General features: G+C 36.6%; 1 protein-coding gene across 1 annotated transcript; it reads right to left on the bottom strand.

Annotated features, from left to right (window-relative positions):
- Positions 1 to 5,441: 5,441 nt before the first annotated feature.
- LOC135735443 (calcium/manganese antiporter SLC30A10-like) lies at positions 5,442 to 20,324 on the bottom strand. Its single transcript, XM_065253871.1, has 4 exons — positions 19,850 to 20,324; positions 19,074 to 19,148; positions 18,747 to 18,986; positions 5,442 to 5,890 (listed from the first exon to the last, which is right to left on the bottom strand). The coding sequence occupies exons 1-4, from the start codon at positions 20,322 to 20,324 to the stop codon at positions 5,442 to 5,444; spliced, it is 1,239 nt and encodes a 412-aa protein (XP_065109943.1).
- Between the last annotated feature and the right edge of the window lie 927 nt (positions 20,325 to 21,251).

The following is a 21,251-nucleotide window of genomic DNA, read 5'->3' as shown; positions in this document are numbered from 1 at the left end:
AATTTGTATATTCCAAAAACTATATAAATATAAAGCTTATAAACATATATACTCTCACACATTTTGGTTTTATTATCACCACATGTTGCTGTGTGTGGTTGTTAAATAAAGTGTCTTGTGTTTATGCTCAAGTGGGCTCAGTGATATGTTAATAATGATATTATGGTGTTTTCTGGCTCAAAGAGGGAAAACTCACTGTTGTATGTCTCGAAAGAAACTAATGCATTTTGTGATGTAGATTACCTAGATATTACACTTAAAAAAAATTAGACTATAAATCAAAGGGAAGGGGGCCTACAAAACCTCTTAGCCCCGGGGCCTCACATTAGGTTAAGGCGGCCCTGGGTATAACTAGTTGAGTCTGAAACATGTTTACAGTGTTTTTGTAAACAGTGTGAGAGTTTAGTTTACAATGTGTGATTTTGAAGATAAAATTAATTGTTTTGCCAGTTGTGTGTTTTAGGTGTGTTGGTGCGTTAAGAGTTTAGAAAATTTGTTAAAAGTATTGAAAAAAGTGTCATAGCAATTGTAAAAAACTGTAACAGTATAGTTTACACAGGCAGATGTACTGCTACCTGTGTTAAAAGTTTAGAAAAAAAGTTAAAAGTATTGAAAAAAACTGTAATATTTTGCAAATTAGCCCACTCTTTTCTTATTTTGTAATGTTTTCTGTCTTTTTTTTAAATTATGTTTTGTATTTAATGTCATTTTAGTGTCGATTGTTGTGTGAAGAATTGATCCTGTTATTACATCGCTGAGGGGTTTTTCACCTACTGTCTTTGTAATCCTTATGTTAATCAATAAGGTCCCTGCTCATGCAGCACATATTGCCTGCTGATCGCATTGAGGCAATTTGTGCAATGACATGGGGACACAGGCAATCACCTGTATTGCCTGTTGCATGGGCCAGCCCTGATTGCAATAATTCACCCTAGAGGTCTTCACGGGTCCACTTAGATCCGAAAACCTGAGGTCCGACCCAAGACCCGATCACCCAAGTTTCACCTGTGCCTTGGACATTGGTCAGGTATATTATTAGCGGCATCAGGTATATTATTAGCGGCATCAGGTGTCAGGTAATTTAAAATGAATGTGTTTTTGCCAAACAGACCCAAAACCCAAACTCTCTTGCATGTGCGTCAATGTTCTTTTCAAACCTGTCCTCTGTTTGCCAATGAAAACATTCACGGATATACCTCCAGGAAGACCTATTATATCTGCCATTGGCTCATTGACAGAAAAGATATCTGCTTTCATTGACTTTTTTACAGCCATTTGTGACGGCATTACCTTCATATACAAAAGACTATGGATTTTATAGAGGTAATTAAGTCCATTGAAAAGGTTCAGGAGTCCCACCTATTAGTAACAATGGATATCGAATCCTTCTACACCAATGTGCCTTTGGAAGATGGTATAAGTTTTTTAGTTACAAAGCTACAGACTTTATATTTTTAATAGGAGCACTAGTACTAGGGGCTACCCCTGACTGAAACGTTTAGGAGTGCAAGCTAAAAAGTTCTGTGCATACCTTATAATAATTACTTTTCCCCATAATAACTGATTACTGACAAATACTTAGATAATAAATAGATTTATCTATATATATGCATTTGTTGCACATGTCATTAAGCACAATTAATCCAACTTTAATAGGGAACAAAATACCTTTATATTTGTAATGTTGGTGTTAATTTATAAGTTCTCACGCTCTCTCTATCTCTCATCTATGTAATGTCTAAAGTCCCCGCACCTTCTCTTGGTTAATCTGTGTTTTATTTCAAGTTCACACGGGGCTGAGCAGAGCATCAGCAGATTACTAAGCGCATTGTGACAATCTATAGAATAGAATAGACACGTTGTGCAAATGAGCGGTAAAAACACGATCATACATTTTGTTTTGTTTTTTGTGGGCTCACTGTCTACTTGTCTTTATAACGGAAATAACAACTAGAAAAAAATTTCAGGTTGCACATGTGCGAGAACAAATGCAAATGTCTCATTTGGACAGAGTCTGAAGTCTTGAGGTAAATGAACAACATACTGTATTAGCAATGTGTAACATTTCAAGTACATCAACTCACTCCCCGCCATTGACAGGTTAACTTGTAAATTAAGAGAAAACGCTTCCCTGCCTATGACGAGTATTTCTGGCAATCTGTAATAACGATATTATCCACCAGATTGCGCTCTTCTGCAACTAATAAAACCTGGAAGTATCGCCTTAGGGCAAACAGCTGTATGTCCATGTATGTTTTAAGGATCACTCTGAATCTTATCTCTATGAAAAGTCCTTCACAAAAACGCTATTATCTTAGCTTTTTGCTCAAAATTTAGTGTTTTTAAAGAATCCTACCCGTATTTGAGAGGTGATAAAAAGAGAACTAATGAAGGTAGGATGAAACATATATATTTTTAAAAGCAAAGGATCTGTTCTTTCATTTGCTATATTATATGTTTATATATTTAAAGAAGAACATTTTCTGGAAGAAATTAAACTTTTGTGAAAATTATGAAAAATGCTGGTGCTGGCTGGCAATTAAAAAATGCTGGTGTGCAAAGAGTAAAATATTTTATGCCAGGGGTGGGGAACCCTGGTCCTGGAGGGTCACTGTCCTGCAGGGTTTAGTTCCAACCCTAATCAAACACACATGAAAAATCTAATCAAAGTCTTCAGATTGCGGAAATGAAATGCAGGTGTGTTTGATTAGGGTTGGAACTAAACTTTGCATTACAGTGGCCCTCCAGGACCCAGGGTTCCCCATCCCTGTTTTATGCTAATATATTTTTTTGTAAACTGACACATTTAACTCTTTCCCTGCCAGCATTTTTAGAAAATGATTTTCACAAAAGTTTAATGACTTCCAGAAAATGTTCTTGTTTGAATATATAAACAAACAATATATCAAATGAAAGAACAGGCCCTCTGCTTTCAAACAAAAAAAGTTTCATCCTACCTTTATTAGTTCTCTTTTTATCACCTCTCAAATAAAGGTAGGTTTGTTCAAAAACACCCAATTTTGAGCAAAAAGCTGAGATAGTTCCATTTTTGTGAAAGACTTTTGATAGAGATGAGATGCAGAGCGTTCTTTAAAACATAAATGGAGTTCTTTCTCTTTCACGTGAGGTGCTACTTCCGGGTTGTATAAGTTGCACCTGATGCATAACAGCGGTATTGTGGAAAGCCGCAAATTCTCGTCATTGGCAGGGAAGCATTGTCGCTTAATTGACAAGATATCTCATCAATGGCGGGGAAAGAGTTAAAAACATAAAAATGTGTTTTGTATAAATATTTCTTATTTTACCAACCCATTAATAGCATCAAAGCATTTGGACCTAAATGTGGCTAAAGTGCGCATCCGCCATCCTATCCTATCTCTTTCAGACTATTTAACATTTGTTTCACATTTACCTCATTCCAGTCATTCATGTGTTTAGTGCCACCTCAAGGAGCCCCTAAAGTAATGAGGATGGGAAATCTATTCAAAGCAGCATCTTTGTTTATTAAGAATGCTTGCTGCCAGTGTATCGATTCTTGTATTGCCAGAAACAGACAAGCGATACATCTCCATATAAATATATTTTCGCATCCCTAATTTGAACATTACAAACTCCTTATCAATGTAAAAACAATGTGAGTTTAAGTCATTTATAACATGCATTTAAAAAAGCCACACCTTTCAAACATAATCTTTATAAATATTATTTATTATCATGAAAATACCCGAAAATGTTTGAAGAACAGCAGTATAAATACGCATATAGGCATTTCCTGGAGCAGCTGTGTGTTAAATGTTACTTCTTCTGTGGCGCATATTGAGTTTCCACATTTTTTGCTTCCAACGACCATGTGTGAGTACAACATGGCTCTTGGCAGCTGTTCATGTTACACATATGTGTTATGAAAGGTAACCATAACAGGTTTCTTACCAAAGTCCCTCTGGTATGCTCAGAGACACAGTAAAGCAATGCGGAATCATTTAGTTTTGTCAAACTTTTATTTTTTAAACCAAAACAATATACTTTGCCATTTCCACAAAAAAGCTAATATTTTATCACACTTCTCAATGTAAACTAAAAGCCACTGACTTCACTATTATGCACTGTAAATGTGTAAATGTATAGCACCTGGATCACTGAAATTGAAAGATGGCATTTTTAACTGTTTTCAAAGCTTTGATTTGATTTGGATTTATCCAATTGTATCAGACATTGATTTTGTCCTATTATGAAACTTAACCAGCTTGTTTTGCTAGTTTTCATACGGTCATGTACCACACACGTTACAGTTTTTAAGTTATCCATAAATTAATCCCTTAATCACCAGTAAAGTATCACGTTTGATATAAAAAAGGAAAGAAAAAAGATTACAAACATAAAAACATTATAAACTCAATCTTAAAGAAGAAATATCATGAAAATCTGTCTTTTTCCATGTTTAAGTGCTATAATTGGTTCCCCCTCTAACAACCTAGAGAATGTGAAAAAGATCAACACAGTAACTTAGGCTTTTAAACCATTTAAACCATTTTCTGCAAGCATGTGAAAAAATATATAATTGAATTTTGTCTTCCTTTGTGATGTCAGAAGGGGATCTTATTATAATAATACCACCCTTTAATCTGCACTTTTCAACCACAGCACTGCCATTTAGTGCAAAGAAAGAGAGAAAGAGAGAGAAAGAGAGAAAATAATTGACAGCACAATTGAGTTTTAATTTTAAGAAACCACCATTATGGCAATCAGCTTTTGCATTTTATCAGCTCATTTGCATTTTAAAGAACACAGACAAAAATGACACATTTTTGCTTGCCTTGCACCTAAAAAGTTTCAATTTTAACATGTTATAATAAATTATCTGTAAGGTATTTTTAGCTAAAACTTTACATATGTACTTTGGGGACACAAAATATTTATTTTACATCTTAAAAAAGTCTTATGAAATGTCCCCTTTAAATAAACAAGTCTTTTAAAATTAAAGTACAAAATTATACTTTCTATGAAAAAAGTGTTTAAAATTTCAGTAGTCAATATGCTTTTCACAGTTTAAAAAAGGTTTTTATAACCTTAATAAAAGACATTTTAGAGAAACAAATCATAATTATAATATTTACAGTATGGCTTTATGGCTCAGACGTTCTGTTGACAGATTTTACACCCTTTTTGAATTTGTTCAATACATTAGCCTTTGTAGTAAAGTACTAGCTTACAGTAATGACCTAGAGTCAGTAATCAGGAGGTTAAAGAGTAGTGAGACTATTCCTTGAGAATTCAAGTCCGAAGTACATCAGACAAAGTGTCTAAGTTAATAAATACAGAATTACATTTCTTTTGTTCTATGAAACATTATAGGTCTGTTTCTCAGAACCAATCAGCATTCAGTAATGATAAAAAATTTAAAGAATCCAGTGTAACGGTACTGAAAAAAGAAAACATTCGGGCTAAAATTTAGTGCTCTCAAAGCAGGTGACTGGAATATGTTTGCTCTCTTTCTCTTTCAACAGAGCATTGTTACCATCTACAATGTCAACAGCTACATTCTCAGAGGGTACGAACAGTCTTCCATAAAAAACAGACACAGAGGAAGCTGCGGCAGGACAGCAGGAAAGTTTCGTGCAGGCTGGGGACAGACAGGGGGCACTGCAATGCCCTCTGTCCTGCTCTACTTCAATGGGCTCAAACTGAATAGTCACACTGTGAACTCCAGCACGATGGAAGATTTCGAGAATCTCTGTATGAAGTCTCAATATTATGTTTGTTCTCCAGGACGGATCGTGGTGGTCAGTAGAGACTTTGACATGCAGGGTAGCCACATTACGTCCTTTGGTTAACTCCCACACATGGACATCATGAATACTCACAACTCTAGTGAGTTTGCAAACGTTCTGCACTGAGACAGAGAGTCAAATAGGAGAGGACAATAACATTTTTAAATAGACACTACAGCGCATATTAAAGTCTACACACCCGTGTTAAAATTGCAGGTTTTTGTGATAAAAAAAAATTAAATAAAGATTAACATTTATATTTAGTCATTTAGCAGACACTTTTGTCCAAAGCAACTTACAAATGAGGTAAATAATAGAAGCAATTATAGTAACACAAGAGCAGCAAAACATAAGTGCACTGGAAATAGTCTCTTCAAGTTCAACACAGTATACACTCTAAAAAATTATGTGTTAATATTTTACACATTGTTTGTGTCATGCCATTTAACACATTTATGTGTTATTTCATATTAAAATGAATGAAAGGAACAACACAAGTTGTGTTAAAAATAACACAAATGTGTTGTTCCAATAATAACACAGAGATGTGTTAGTTAGGGAGAACACATTTAATGTGTTCTCCCTAAACTAACACAGATTGTGTTGTTTTTAGCCGATTCTTAAAGACAGCTACAGAGTCATCAGTTTGTATTGCGACCCGCAGATCATTCCACAGCTGTGGAACGGCTCCTGAGAAGGTACGCGCTAATGTTTTTTCCCTTGATAAATCATGTTGCAACATGTTCCACCTTTATTCCAGAATGCCAACCTATTTATTAAAATGAATAAAAATAAGAAGCTGTGCACAAGTTCAAGATCATTTGTGATTTATAGATTTCACATCTGAAAGAAAAGGGGTGCGAGCGTTTTTGGTGCGTTAGTTCATTTTATAAATTATACGTAGACATTTGATAAATGATAGTAAGATCAAATATACAATGGTTTCTACCAGTGATGGCCGGTGACTTTTTTTTCGAGGTAACAACATGCATGTAGCCCGTCATGTGTGTGGTTCCTTTTATCAAAATATGTGTTCTCCGCATCAAGAGATCTTGTGTGCATCACGTGTTTTGTCAAAATAAGTGCTGAACCATTTATGATAAAAGAGATGCTCATGTTCACGCACGACATTGCCTTAACAGTAAACTTTGATTAAGCATGAGATTATGCGAGTATCTGGCAAATGTGCGCGTCTCTTTTATCAGTAACCCTTTAGACCAGGGGTCACCATCCCTGCTCCTGGAGAGCTACCATCCTGCAAACTTCAGTTCCAACCCAGCTCCAACACACCTTTTTGTAATTATTAAGCAACCCTAAACACCTTGATTAGCTGCTTCAGCAGTGTTTGATTGGGGTTGGAGCTAAAATCTGCAGAAAGGTAACTCCTGTTTTGTTTAATTCAAATTTTAAGTTTTAGAATGTTTTATGTCAACAAAATCACACCCAACTATAGTATGTGTGAGAATAGAAATATGCTATTGTTATCATTTATAATTGTATTTTGACAGCAACACAAACTACAATTATACAAATATTCAATTATATATTATAGCCTTTATTTCTGTATCTGTACTTGTGTAGCTAATGGACTTTGGCTTAATCTAATGTGACAAAGCTGATTTTACATGTCAGTATAAATCCAAGCAATTTTGGAGAATTAGTAAATGTCTTTCTTGAAAGTAAATTAAAAGTCATTAAGAAAATAGCTGATATCTATTAACAAATGCAAAAGTTGGTATGTATGGTTATGTGTTTGATTTAACACTCAAGCATTCAGCTAAGCATGTTTTGTTAATGAAAATAATAATTAAGTGTAGTTTTTATCAAATACAAAACAACAGATGTATTTAGCAACAGATAAATGTTTGCCATGCTTCAAAACGCAACACAGCACAATGTCATTTAAGTTAAACAACTGAAATTACATGATATAAATTGGTATTGTTATACTATTAAAATCACACAGATGAGTTGGTGCCAGTAGCCAGCTATACATTTACACAGGCTTGTGAATGTGAACTGACCTGAAAGTGATGCACGAGTTTTATTTCTTACTTTTCTATTTGAAGACAGAATGCTGCGTCTTCCCAGTATAAGTGTCCATCCATTTCGACGTGTGTTACTGTACAAATAGATGGTGGATAATATCAAAGCATCATGAGAGGAGACTGCTCTGCATGTTTTCTAATGTTTTCTAAACATCATACTTTTATGTTTATCTGTGCAGTGCTAACTTCTCACCCAACCACAAAAGAATAATTTATTCTCTGATTTTCAACATGCATATAGAGTAGGACATTCAACAGGAACAGCATTAACTCAGATAACAGACTATTGTTTAGTATCGATTGATGATAACAATTTAATAGGAACAGTATTGTTGGATTTTAGCTCTGCATTTGATGTATAGGATCATAACTTATTGTTAGAAAAATTAAAAATATTATAAATTTACTTCTAAAACTGTGCATTGGTTTAAAAGTTATCTGACTAATAGGAGGCAATGTGTATTTTATAATGGAAATTATTCGGAAGTGAAAGAGTTGCAATGTGGTGTTCCTCAAGGAAGCTGTTTAGGACCATTATTATTTTCTATTTTTATCAATGATCTTCTTTTCGTTTTAAAGCATGCAAAGGCAGTTATGTATGCAGATGATACAACATTATGTCTACCAGCTACATAAATTGATAAATTAGCTGTAGATTTAGATGAGGAGTTACAATTAGTGGTAAGTGGGGAAGGAATAATAAGATGGTTTTAAATTTGACAAAAACTAAAAGTATTGTGTTTGGATCTTATTCTAAACTTAAACCTAAACCAAAGTTAAATTTGTCTGTAAAGAGTGGGCCAATAGAACAGGTAGAGGAAGTTAGACTTCTTGGAGTTATTCTAGACAGTAGGCTTAAGTGGTCGAAACATATAGAAAATATGGTAATAGCTATGGGAAGAGGCCTATCAGTTATTAAGAGATGTGAAACATTTTTACCTCAGTATTGTATCTCTCTAGTTGTGCAAACAATGGTTCTTACTCATTTAGACTACTGCCCAGTGGTATGGTCAAGTGCGTCAAGCAAAGACTTAGAAAAATTACAGTTAGTACAGAATAGAGATGCACAATTAATTTTGAACTGCAAGAGAAGAGTTAATATCATGAGAATGCACAAAGATTTAGTTTGGTTAATGGTAAAGGATAGGGTCATTTTTTCTCTGCTATGTTTAATAAGAAACATTTCAGTGTCGAGAGATCCAAATGTATTGTACTCTAAACTCTTGTATAGTGATGTTAGTCATAATTTAACACCAGGCATGCATTAAAGAGATATTTTCTGCTCCCTGTTTCAAAAACTAATGCCAAGCAACGGACTGTAATGCATAGAGGAATGAAAATATGGAATGAATTGCCATCAGATATTACATGTTTTTAACAAGTAAAATCAGGTTTAAAAAAGCCTGTTTTGTTCTCACTATATATGCTCACATATATAGATATATAATCACTATATATGTTTTCTTTTGGGGTCCATTTTTACCAAGCATAAGTTGTCAATTCATTTTTATGCTGATGAGACCCAAATTTATTTGCCCTTGAAGCATAACGACAAAACAGCATTAAAGGGACACATCACTTTTTTTGAAAATATGCTCATTTAAAAAATAGGCTCATTTTCCAGCTATACAAGAGTCTAACATTTGATTCTTACCGTTTTGGAATCCATTCAGCTGATCTTCGGGTCTGGCACTGGCACTTTTAGCACAGCTTAGCACAATCCATAGAATCTAATTAGTCCATTAGCATCACGCCTAAAAATAACCAAGGAGGTTCGATATTTTCCTATTTAAAACTTGACTCTTCTGTAGTTACATCATATTCTAAGACTGAGGGACAATTAAAAGTTGCGATTTTCTAGGCAGATATGGCTAGGAACTATACTCTTATTCCGTTACTAAGTTACAAAGGGGACTATTTTTGTCTGCTGCGTAATATCATTATGCCTCCTGCAACCACGCCAGAATGAGAGTTTAGTTCCTAGCAAAAGAGCTAGCGCCAGACCCGGAAATCAGATGAATGGATTCCAAAACCGTAAGAATCAAATGTTTAACTCTAGGGGAGCTGGAAAATGAGAATATTTTCAAAAAAAGTCGAGTGTCCCTTTAAGATCCTTAGTTGCATGTCTGATTGGTCTTAAAGCTGTAGTCTACGATGTTGAAAATCGATCGAGAAAGCCTGAGATGGTTAGTAAGTTTTAAAAAACTCATCCCGCCCCTCTGTGCTACATGATCCCTCCCACCGGGAAACGACCTGAACAACGTCACTCATTCAAGCTGTGATCACTGGTAGTAAACATCAGAACAGAGATTTACCGAGCAGTAAACACATAAAGCCTTGAAGGAAAGAACAATTACAATTATGATTGCAATTGACGTTATTTACTTTCACAACAACGTTTGGCATACGTTTCCCCTCTTGAGCTTCAAGAAATGACTTTATAAATATAATTACTTTGACCCATGATACGCGATGCTAAACGGCTAACATTCCAATGCCGACCGGCAGCATGAGCATGTTGTCAGACTGATAAAAATATATTTATGTAACACCTCACACAATCTTTGTAAATATAATTACTTTGACCCGTGATATGCGATGCTAAACAGTAGGGGTGGGCAAAAAAATCGATTCTTAGATGAATCGCGATTCGGACGTGGGCCGATTCTGAATCGATTCACAAATGTCAAGAATCGATTCTTAAATGTTAGTTTACAAAATAACGTCACGTTATCAGAACCAAAAGGCGGAACTCAACTGGGGGAGCGGTGATGCACACGGACAACTTAAGAGAGCGCGCCCTGCAAGAGCGCATAGCCGAGCTTACAAGAGCAGAAGAGAAAGAACACTTTAAATGCTTGTAGGACTATACTGCATATATCTCTACATTGAATTTAGGGCTGTCACCATTACTCTATTCTTGAAAAAAATCCTTGAGTACATGCCGAGTACTCCTTAAAATAGCGGAGATGCGGTTTAGTGAAAGAAACAGTATCAGAAGCATACAAATCAGCGCTACGCTGCCTCTCTCTCCCTCTCGTTTGCTCGCTCACACACACCGTGCGTGTGAATCGGCAACTGCGTGAGGCAAGAATGCGCATCCATGTGAATTTTGGAAGTTAAAGACGACTGAGCTGCAGTGGCATGGCAAAACACATTTGAGAAGAAAGGCGCAGCAACTCAAAAAGACCTGCATGTTTCACAATTACTCCAAAAGACCATAATGACAATTTTGCGCGTGGAGCAGCAGTTGTGCGATCTACCGGCATTGCTTTTGCGATCAACGTATTGTACACCCCTGCCCTAAACCATCCGCAGACTGTTTAGATATAACATGAATATAATTCTGTAAAAATATGCACATAGTTTGTTATTCAGTCGCTGGGTGCGCTGCATTATATAAATACAGTAATACTGCCAATCACTGTGTATAATGATGATGATTAGACGCTTAACGTTCGTGGAAGTTAATGCCGGTTAACATATAGAATTAATATGGCACGTTAAATTAATATTTTTACTGGTTTTAATGTCTTACAACAGAAACAGGACATGTATGTATATAAGAATGACATTATTTATCCCTAGTTGCATTAAAGTACAGTATATGACAGTTCAGAGACTAGCAAAAGCGCAAACATTAACCTGGCTTTGAAAGCAAATGTGACGTAATGACGTCACAGATATGCAAATTAGTACGTCAAGAATCGATTCTAAATCGAATCGGGACCCTAAGAATCGATTCTGAAGCGATTCATGAGGGTCCAAGCGATTCCCACCCCTACTAAACAGCTAACATTCCAATGCCGACCGGCAGCATGAGCATGTTGTCAGATTGATAATACTATATTTATGTAACACCTCACACAATCTTTGTAAATATAATTACTTTGACCCGTGATACGCGATGCTAAACGGCTAACATTCCGATGCCAACCGGCAGCATGTTGTCAGACTCATAAAAATATATTTATGTAACACCTCACACGATAAAAGTATAAATAAATGCGTACCTGTTCAACAAAAAGTCTGCCGTGTCGGCGTCGGTTTTCAGCCCCAAATCTCCCTGAAGCTTCCTCCAATGGTCAATGGCGGACCCTATATTGATTCTACTTAGAGTCCGGCGTTTTTCAATTTTTTTAACCTCTGCTCTTTCTTCAACAGACTTCCTTTTTCTTCCAACCTTTACTGTAGGGACAAGCAGGGGCTGCTTGCTGCTGTCGTTTAGTTTTTTTCCATTAGTGAGATGTTGCTGCTTTGCTAGCTACCATACACTGACACAAATTTCATGTCGCAGGCAGGAGAGGGGCGGGGTGGTGTGCGATGGGGTGGAGACGCGAGCACGAGGTGGATTTTCAAATGTAGCAGGGATTGGATGAGAGCAGTTAACCAATGTAAGCTGTCCGGCCGGACAGTTTACATTGGTCAACTTATCTGCTACCATACACCCAATAGACTGAATGGATTTTTTAAATTCTTTTTTCTCTTCATATTGTTAGGATTTTACTGTATAACCATAACCAGCATCTAAACGAGGTTATTAATAATGAACAATCTTTGAAATCGTAGACCATAGCTTTAATGTAATTTGGTTTTCTTCAAATTTTTTGCATCTCAATGAAAGCAAAGCAGAGGTCATGGTTTTTGAGCCTTCAGGCACCTTTGTTTATGATTTTGGTCTTTTTGGGAACTTGGTCTCTTATGAAAAACCCTCTATATAAAAATCTGGGTTTCATTTTCGATTCTTTGCCAAAATTTGACAAACAGATCAATTCTGTAGTTAAATATAGTTTTTTTTCCAACTAAGATTGTTATCTAAAGCAAAGAGCTTTTTAACCTTTACAGAGTTTGAGAGGGTGATCCATGCATTTGTGTCATCTCCGCTGTATTATTGTAATTCTCTCTATATTGGAATAAGACAATTCAGATGGTTAAAACTGCAGCTGCCAGACTTTTGACAAGTAATAGGAAGTTTGATCCTATAACCTCTGTACTGTGCTCCTTGCATTGGTTGCCGGTCCGTTACAGAATTGATTTAAAAAATGTACTTTTTGTTTTTAAAGCCCTAACTGGATCAGCTCCTACTTATCTCTATAAAGTCGTGAACCCAAATACATCTCCGAACAACGATTGCCAATGGTCCCGAGATCTAGATTAAAGTTGCTAGGAGACAGAGCTTTTTTCTGTTGTTGGGTCAGAACTGTGGAATAGCCTACCGGTTTTACTCAGATTAATTTAATCAGAATATACACATGTCTGTGTATATCTGTATATGCATATGAATATATCATTTATTTTACCCCTGTTTAAGTATGATATTGTACGGCACAGTGATCAACTACTTTTGTTTTATTGTGCTTTATAAATAAACTTTATTTTGATTTGATTAATTGTGACTGATAACGCCTTCAATATGATAAAGGCATTCACCCTCTTCCCACCAATGCATTTTATTGAAAGTGAAGAGGATGAGCAGGATGAGACATCTGATTTTGAAGTGGTGAATGTTGAAGAGGAGATGGTCTATTTCCCACCAGAGAGAAGCTCATGCTTTGTCCACAATCTTCAGCCCATGGATGCTGTCTCCATAAAAAAAAACCTACTGGGTAAGGCCTAAAAATAGCAAGATAAAGATACTGAGGTCTGTTCTCAATGTTTCAAGTGATGTACTTGCTGAGCTCCATTGCCCCATCCACCTGACATCATATGAGCAGAAAATAATCCAAGAGCTTTGTGAGGTACAGACAGATGCCAGGCTGAGAAAATAGAAACCTCCAGCTTCATCATCCCTTGTGTCAGGGGCTTAAAGCATGCTATCAAAAACATGAAGATGACTGGTGATAAAAAGTTTGTCTAAACTCTACAATTCTCACTTGAGAGCCGTTAAATAAAATTTGAACCTTGTCTTACAGAGGATACTGATCCTTCGGTGTATTGGAGAGAAAACCAAAGCCGTTTTGCATGAAAATATCTTAACTCAACTTGCATGTAAATATCTTTTTTAATACCAGCTTTCTCTGCACCTGTTGAGAGAATCTTTAGTATTGCAGAGATATTCAAACCAGAACACTGCAGACTCAATGATAAAACATTTTGAGAATTAGATGCAACAGTGTTGCTTAGTGAGTTTTGAATTTGAATAAATGACAACTGCATTAGCAACAACTTTGTGTTATTGGATTATATAGAAATTAAAACAACATTGGAACAAAACAAATTAAACAACATGTAGCTGTGACGGATGTTAGTGTTGACGCCCCAGTACTCAACCCTCACATTCACCCAAATTCTAACCAAACCTTTTCCAATCATTCCACGCGGCACAATGATTACACTCCACCTGTAGCGTATCATCATGCCTATTTAACCAGGGACTCACACACACTCTACTTGCGAAGTCTTGTTTGCCACATGCTTCATTTCTGAGTGGTTTCCTTGTGTATAATCGGGTTTGCTTTACTGTTATTACCTTGGACTGGATTTATGTTTACGATTGTCATCTGCGTGCCCCGATCTTGGACTGGATTAATGTTTATGATTGTCATCTGCCTGCCCCGACCTTGGATTGTGACTACGTTTATGATTGTTATCTGCCTGCCCCGATTCTGGTTTGGAAATACGTCTATGAAGGATATCTCCCTGCCTCGGCCACGGTCTGTGTTTACATTTGTTACACTGCCTTGCTCTGCTTAATACCTGTTTGTTGTGTATTTCATTCAATAAAGAGTTTCAAATGGATCCTAATCTGTCTGGTGCGTCACAGTAGTGGTTATTTATTTCAATAATTTACTCCTTATCTATATTTTAGAACAAAATGTATGCAGGGTTGAGGAGTGATTAATTACGTGTACTGAAATTGTTATCAAATTAAAACATTAATTTAATTCAATTGAACCTTATTGTCCCTAAAGTAAATTTATGTACACAGCAGTATACATACAAACATAGCAACACACACAAATTGTATTAAGTTGTATTACAGAAGTAAAATGTAATTAAATTAGTTACTAATCAGATTTAAAAAAAATTGCTTTGCATTGATAAAGTAATCCAAACCACATTTATAATGGGTAACTTATAACAGTAAGCAACTACATTCCAAAGTAACCTTCCCTAATGCTGAATGTATGTGAGATTCAACGCATTATTTCTATTTTGTGACTGTGGAATTTCTTTGATTTGCCATGAATTTAATTCCACTTTCTGTCATTACAATTCAACTTCCTATAGGGTGAAGTCAATTCAATTTAAATTCCAATTCATGAATTGAATGAAGGCAAATTCTGAAATTTACACAAGCCTGTTGACTAGTTTTTGGAGCTATTCATTATTCCACCCTCCCTGATTAAAGCCCCAGTTTCAGCTGAAGAAAAGGAGCCACATAGCCTGATGCTTAACTGTGGGCATGGTGTTCACTTTGTGATGTGCTGTGGTTTTTTTTGCAACAAATATATGTTTGCTATTATGGCTCAAGTTCAACTTTGGTCTCATCAGACTATAATACATTATTTCACATGGTTTTAGGGATGTAGAAATATTTTTTTTAAACTTTAGATGGACTTTTGATGTTTTTTGGATAAAAAATGCTTACATCACAAACATGGAGAATGAAGGAGATTATTGTCACATGTGGTCAACAACCAGTAATTGCCAGATAGGGTTGCAATTATTTTAATGTTGCTGTGTGCCTCTTAGCAGCCTCCCGTACCACTTTTATACTGGTTTTATCGTCGATTTAAAGTGGATATCCAGGTCTTAGTAATGTCACTGTGTCATTTTTTTTTCTCCACTTGTTAGTCATTGTCTCTACAGTGTTCCATGGTATATACAATGTCTTGGAAATGTTTTGGTAACCCTCTCCTGATTGATAATTTCCAACGAGATCCTGTAGCTGCTGAATAAGCTCTTTTTTTCAGTTATGTTACCAAACTGCATACCTGTCAACCCTCCCGTTTTTCTCGGGATTTTCCCATATTTTACTATTCTATACTTCTATAATCCAGTTTAAATATTTTCATATATTTCTCCCTTATTTTTATTCTTTCTATAAAAAAAGTCCTACTGGCTGTATTATATAAGTTTTGCTATATTCAATGCTGGGAAAGCAGGTGGCAGTATTAGCATCCCAAGAAAGGAGGATGCCCACCACATGCACCAGTTAAACAAAATGCTGTGTGCACCACCATCCACACTCAGAAGGCACATTTGCCCACTTCCCATGTGCTTGTGGCAGTGTGCTTTACTGTCATGTAAAATCAATTTCACTGGTCAAAATTACAATCTGTGTGTCTAAGTTAAGAATAAAACAACCTAGTTTGTGTATTTCTTCAGTTCCTTATTTACAGTTTTTTTCAATCGCTAACAAGCGCTTACCCATACTTCAGATAATTTTTCTAAACACTTAACACAGAGTTCCACCTACAAAACACAATTGGCCAAATGCATAATTGTCTTCTCAAAAACACATTTTGTTAAATATATACTAACTCTTCATTTCAAAATAGAACAAATCTTTCTCTGCACATAATAACTTTACCAAAACACTGGAAATCTGACTCAAAATGAAGTTATTCTTTCAAAGAATAACACTTCTTTTCACTTCACAAGGTACATGCAATCAATTAAAGTACACCAGGTTTCAAAATACTGGCTATTGTTGGCATAACAAAAACTGCATAGACTTTTATGTTTCCGTTTTACAGGTATTTGCATGCACTGTTTTTACGCTAAATGTCTTGGTTGGGATCTGTGTGTCCACATGTACAGCAATGTTCACATTCAAAAGCATTTCAGTAAAAAGCAGTTTTTCCCCTTACTCTTGACTACAGGAGGTAAAGTAGAAACACAATATGATAGAGCAGAAAAAGTTTTACAGTATTGATCTTGATCATTTTTGAGGAGCTTTCCTCTTCCCCCACTCCTTGGGCCTGCTCTTCTCCCTGGCCCTGCTCCTCTCACTGCTCCTGCACCTCTCACTTCACCTGCATCTCTCACTGCACCTCTCACTGGGCCTGCTCTTCTCCATGTGCCCCTTGCTTTTATGCTTCCTCGTCCAGACATTACAGTGTTTGTCTATTTCTGTTTTCAAAAACATCACTCCTCAAAGTCCTCCTTTTACTGTATAAGTATCAATGTAAAATAAAAAATAACCTACAGTAAGCAAGACTGGAATCAGCTGTGGTTGGCCCAATTTACCCAACATAAAGGTTTTTATACTGTATCTATGGTTTGGAATATTGTTTTTGCTATTGTGGGATGTTGTGTGTAAGCATTTGTAAATACTACAAAAACAATCCATAATTTTGGTGGGAGGTATACCTTGTCTGTTAAGAAAATGTAAGCATTGTGGAAATATGTTTACTGACTGCATATTGTGTGAAAACAACATGAAATGAATGAATGGTATGGCCATAAAAGACCGATGCTGTGCTAATTGTGTTTAGAGTTTTGAAAATGTGACAACTGATTGGACAAATGCTTGTTAGCGACTGAAAAAAACTGTAATTTACAAACAGCACAATGCCACAAAAAACAAGTCCTTTGCATATTCAGGAGAGCCACACAACAAATGGAAAAAGGTATCCCCCATCCATTCTCTGGCCTAGGGGTTTTCAAACTGTGAGTCAGCTAAGGACCCACTTGTGGGTGGTGAAAAGTTACATTTTTGCCCTATTAATGGCAATAGTTTTACTAGGTTTGTGATTGCAATTAAACTTACATCCAAGTCATACAATGCAGAGTTTCCCGCAGAAAATTTGTTAGTTAAGGTGGTAGGGTTGGGCGGGGCCAAGGGCATGGCAATCAAAGGGGCGGGTATGCATCATGATGAAAATTAAAATATTTTAATAAAATAAATAAATCAAATATTTATTTTTAAAACACTCAAATAAAACTTAATTTTGAAAAAAATAAGACAAAAAATGAACACACACTAGATTATTAATGAATTTAAATGTTTTTAACAGATACCTCTAACAGGAATAGCTGTGTGATGAAGTGAAACTAAAGGGTTAATAAACACAAACTAAAGCAGATGTTGTAGAATGTCTGGCGAACGATGATACATGGCGCAAAAATTGTAAAAACTGATTATTTCCTACTATTAATGACATTATCTTAAAGGAGTGTAACTGTAGCATGTAAATAATGCGCATGAATAAAAGTGAGCAAGAGCTCAACAATTATACCTAATCAACAGGCACGTGAAACCTTAGCAGGTTGCTCAAACAACAAAATCCTCAGCTAACTTACTTTAAAATTAGAAGAACTATAGACTAATACAATAACAGGCTTAAATAAACACAAAACATAAGTCCACTTACAGTTCTCACGGACACGTGTTTTATCAACTGGCTATCCTCCAAGATATGACGGACCACGTCTTATCTCATTTCGGCCGTGTGGTGCGCGTGCACGCTCGCAGTGTGAAGTGCGTCTGCGCCGCTTTATCAACATTGTTTTATCAACTGGCTAGTTATCCTCCAGACAGTGATGGTCCGGACCACGTCTTTTCTCATTTCGGCTGTCTTCTAAATGTTTTTTATTATTATTTTATGTGTCTTTCTAAATTTGTATTTTATTTGTATTTAAAAAAATATTTTGGAGGGTCCTGAAATTATACCTGGTTATACCCGTCTAAGTGGGCTGAGGAATAAAAAAGTTTGGAAACCACAGGGTAGGGGTAATGTTGGGATGTGGACATTTCTATAAACAGGTTCTGACATTATTCATATTGGATTTTTTTACAAACAATTGCAATTTTAACAGGGGTGTGTAGAATTTTTATATGCACTGTATAGCCAGATAAGCAGTGAGATTTAGGCAGAAGTACATGACATTTGACAAAATAAACAGTTTTGCTATAAGGCATTCTAATAGTGTGCGAATGCAAGCTGAACAACAAAAATTCAATAAGAGAGTGTAAACTTACAGACAGCGGTCAGAGGTAGGTCGGCTGGGCACATCTGAAGCAGTATTCCTGTAGTTTCTTTAACCAGTGGAGCGGCTGATGATATAATGAGGGCCCTTATAATGAGCGTTAGACCTGGATCCACATAACACTGCCAGTTACACGGGGTATCTGGGCCCAGGGGCAACACATAGAACAAAGCTGAAGAGACAACCACCACGACTGACCCCAGGGCATCGTTTAACACGTGAAGCAGGACACCTTAAGAAAAACGATAAAACACATAATTGAAACACTGACGTTTCTCCAACACTGTCAAACCGTCAAAAGAAATATGCTGGACGTCACCTCTTATGTTAAGAGGATGTCCGTCATTCCCAGAGTTCTCCTCCTCATTAGATGCAGTTTGTTGGGCAAGGCTGCCTGTGGATGGACAATTTACAAGCGTGGGGTGCAGTAATGACACGTCAAACACTCTTAAAACAAACGGTGATAAATAGTGGTGAAAAGTGGTTCTTGGCTCGTAATCGTGGAGGAACCATTTTTTGTGTTTTATAACATCCTATAAAGAACCTATGAAGAACCATACGGGGGTCATATAGCACCACTGTAGCACTACATATGGTTCTACATAGCACAATATGGTTCTACACCGGTGCTACAGAGTTACTTCATCGGTGCTATATGGCACTTAAAATTGTTCCTCTACGATTACAAGCCAAGAACCACTTTTAGTGCTATTTAGCACCATTTGTTTTTGGAGTGTACATTAACCTGCAACCTCCCAACATTAGTATGGCAAGATACTCTCTGTGACGATTAAAGTCAACAAACGTCAACTAATTTATTGTTTTTATGAGTTTAGCTACTTGGGTCATAATAGAAAACATTATATGATTACACTTAACACACAAGTTGCTTTGCATAAAAGCATCTGCCAAATGTATAGATATAAATGTAAAGGCAGTATATGTTTGTGACTGGGAGTTACGAGTGAACCCAAAACATCTAAGTCTTTTCTGGTTAAGTCAAAGTAGAAAGATGACACATGCATATGTAACCGTAAGAAGATTCTTAAACTTAGGAACACTGTTTGAATATTTTTCCCTTATTAAAACAGTCACCTTCTTCGTTTGCCTCCGGGATTTTCTCCTCTGGCGAGTCTTTCTCTCGCCCTGCGCACAGCCAGCGGCAGTCCTGGAAGATCACCAGACCCATCAGATTCACCCCTAGACCCAACGACCCCACGATCAGCACCAGCAACGGGTCATCGATGGACTCAGGGCGCGCGAGCCTCTCCAGCGCCTCCATTGAGATATAAAAGCAGAGCGCAGCCAAGAAAATGACGTTTGCCAACGCGCCGACTGCCTCTGCCCGCCCGAGCCCGTACGTGCAGCGGCCAGAGCCTGCGCGACGCGACACCCGCGCCGCCGTCAGCCCGACGCACAGTGACAGAATTTCCGACAGAACGTTAAATGAGTCCGATACCAGCGCGATGGAGTTGCCCACGTATCCCGCCACAATCTCTGCCACGAATAAGATCACGTCGATAACGAGCATAAAAATCAGGCGACAAGTTTTTCCGCTGTAGCGTCCCATGGTCGTTCGTTATTCTGTACAAACAGTAAGGATGATGATTATGATGCTGATGATGGTAAAGAATTCATGTCAGGCAGTGACTGAACTAGAATTTTATACGTAGGAGGGCCAGGGGGTGGTCAAGGTTACTTTAGGGGGTCCATAGTCCATGAAAGAAAACGATGTGTAGCATGTATCAAAAAGCATAAATGAATCTTATGATCGCTGATTACTTTACATTACATAACTTTACCTCAACTGCATGCATTACTAGCACATCAACATATTGTAAGCCTGAATTTCAAACTTTTCTATTTCTAACATCTGATTTCTGTTATTGAAACAAAATAACTAATATAAACTGCAGTAACTTTCGTAAAAGTTGTTCAGAAAATCATAATTACCCTTCAAATAAAATAGCACAGCTCAAGTAAATTAAATAAAGTGTATCTATATAGCCTAAATATGTATTAATTTAAGTTACAGTCTGTAGCCTAACAGAAGCGAGTGATTTTCTCTTCTTCTTGTGTAGTTGAATTGAATTTAAGACTTACAGGTGCAGTATTGTTTATTAGGATTAGCCTATTGAGAACGAATGCAATAAAATGTAGAAGACATAAGTAACCAATTGTTTACTATGATACTCACTAAGACAGCTATGTTGACATATGAGTATTTGTCCGTTTTAACCAAAAAGACGCGAACATGAACTCGTTCAAGCTCTAGCTGTGCACGCGCGCTATCACTGGGTACCGTTCAATGCAGCAGTCCAGTACAACACAGTGAATCTAATAATCATACAGTATCACTTTAATAATAAAACATGGCATTGATTTTTGTTGTAAAAAAAATGTTGAAAAAAGAAAGGCCAATCTATATTATATAAGCATATACTTTATTCAGTCCACAGCAGTAAATTGAGTGGACCTGGGTGCATATTCTGAAATT

Source organism: Paramisgurnus dabryanus, chromosome 4 (genome assembly GCF_030506205.2).
Source record: "Paramisgurnus dabryanus chromosome 4, PD_genome_1.1, whole genome shotgun sequence".
Taxonomy (NCBI): Eukaryota; Metazoa; Chordata; class Actinopteri; order Cypriniformes; family Cobitidae; genus Paramisgurnus; species Paramisgurnus dabryanus.
The sequence above is the reverse complement of the archived record's forward strand: the minus strand, read 5'-3'. Positions and strand labels throughout refer to the sequence as shown.

What these genes read in the sequence shown, in the direction of transcription:
- LOC135735443 (XM_065253871.1), bottom strand. Translation starts at nt 20,324, where the DNA reads ATGGGACGCTACAGCGGAAAAACTTGTCGCCTGATTTTTATGCTCGTT. An exon ending in CCCGGAGGCAAACGAAGAAG is followed by an intron (nt 19,149 to 19,849) that starts GTGACTGTTTTA and finishes GTCCATCCACAG; the next exon opens with GCAGCCTTGCCCAACAAACT. An exon ending in ACATCCTCTTAACATAAGAG is followed by an intron (nt 18,987 to 19,073) that starts GTGACGTCCAGC and finishes GTTTTTCTTAAG; the next exon opens with GTGTCCTGCTTCACGTGTTA.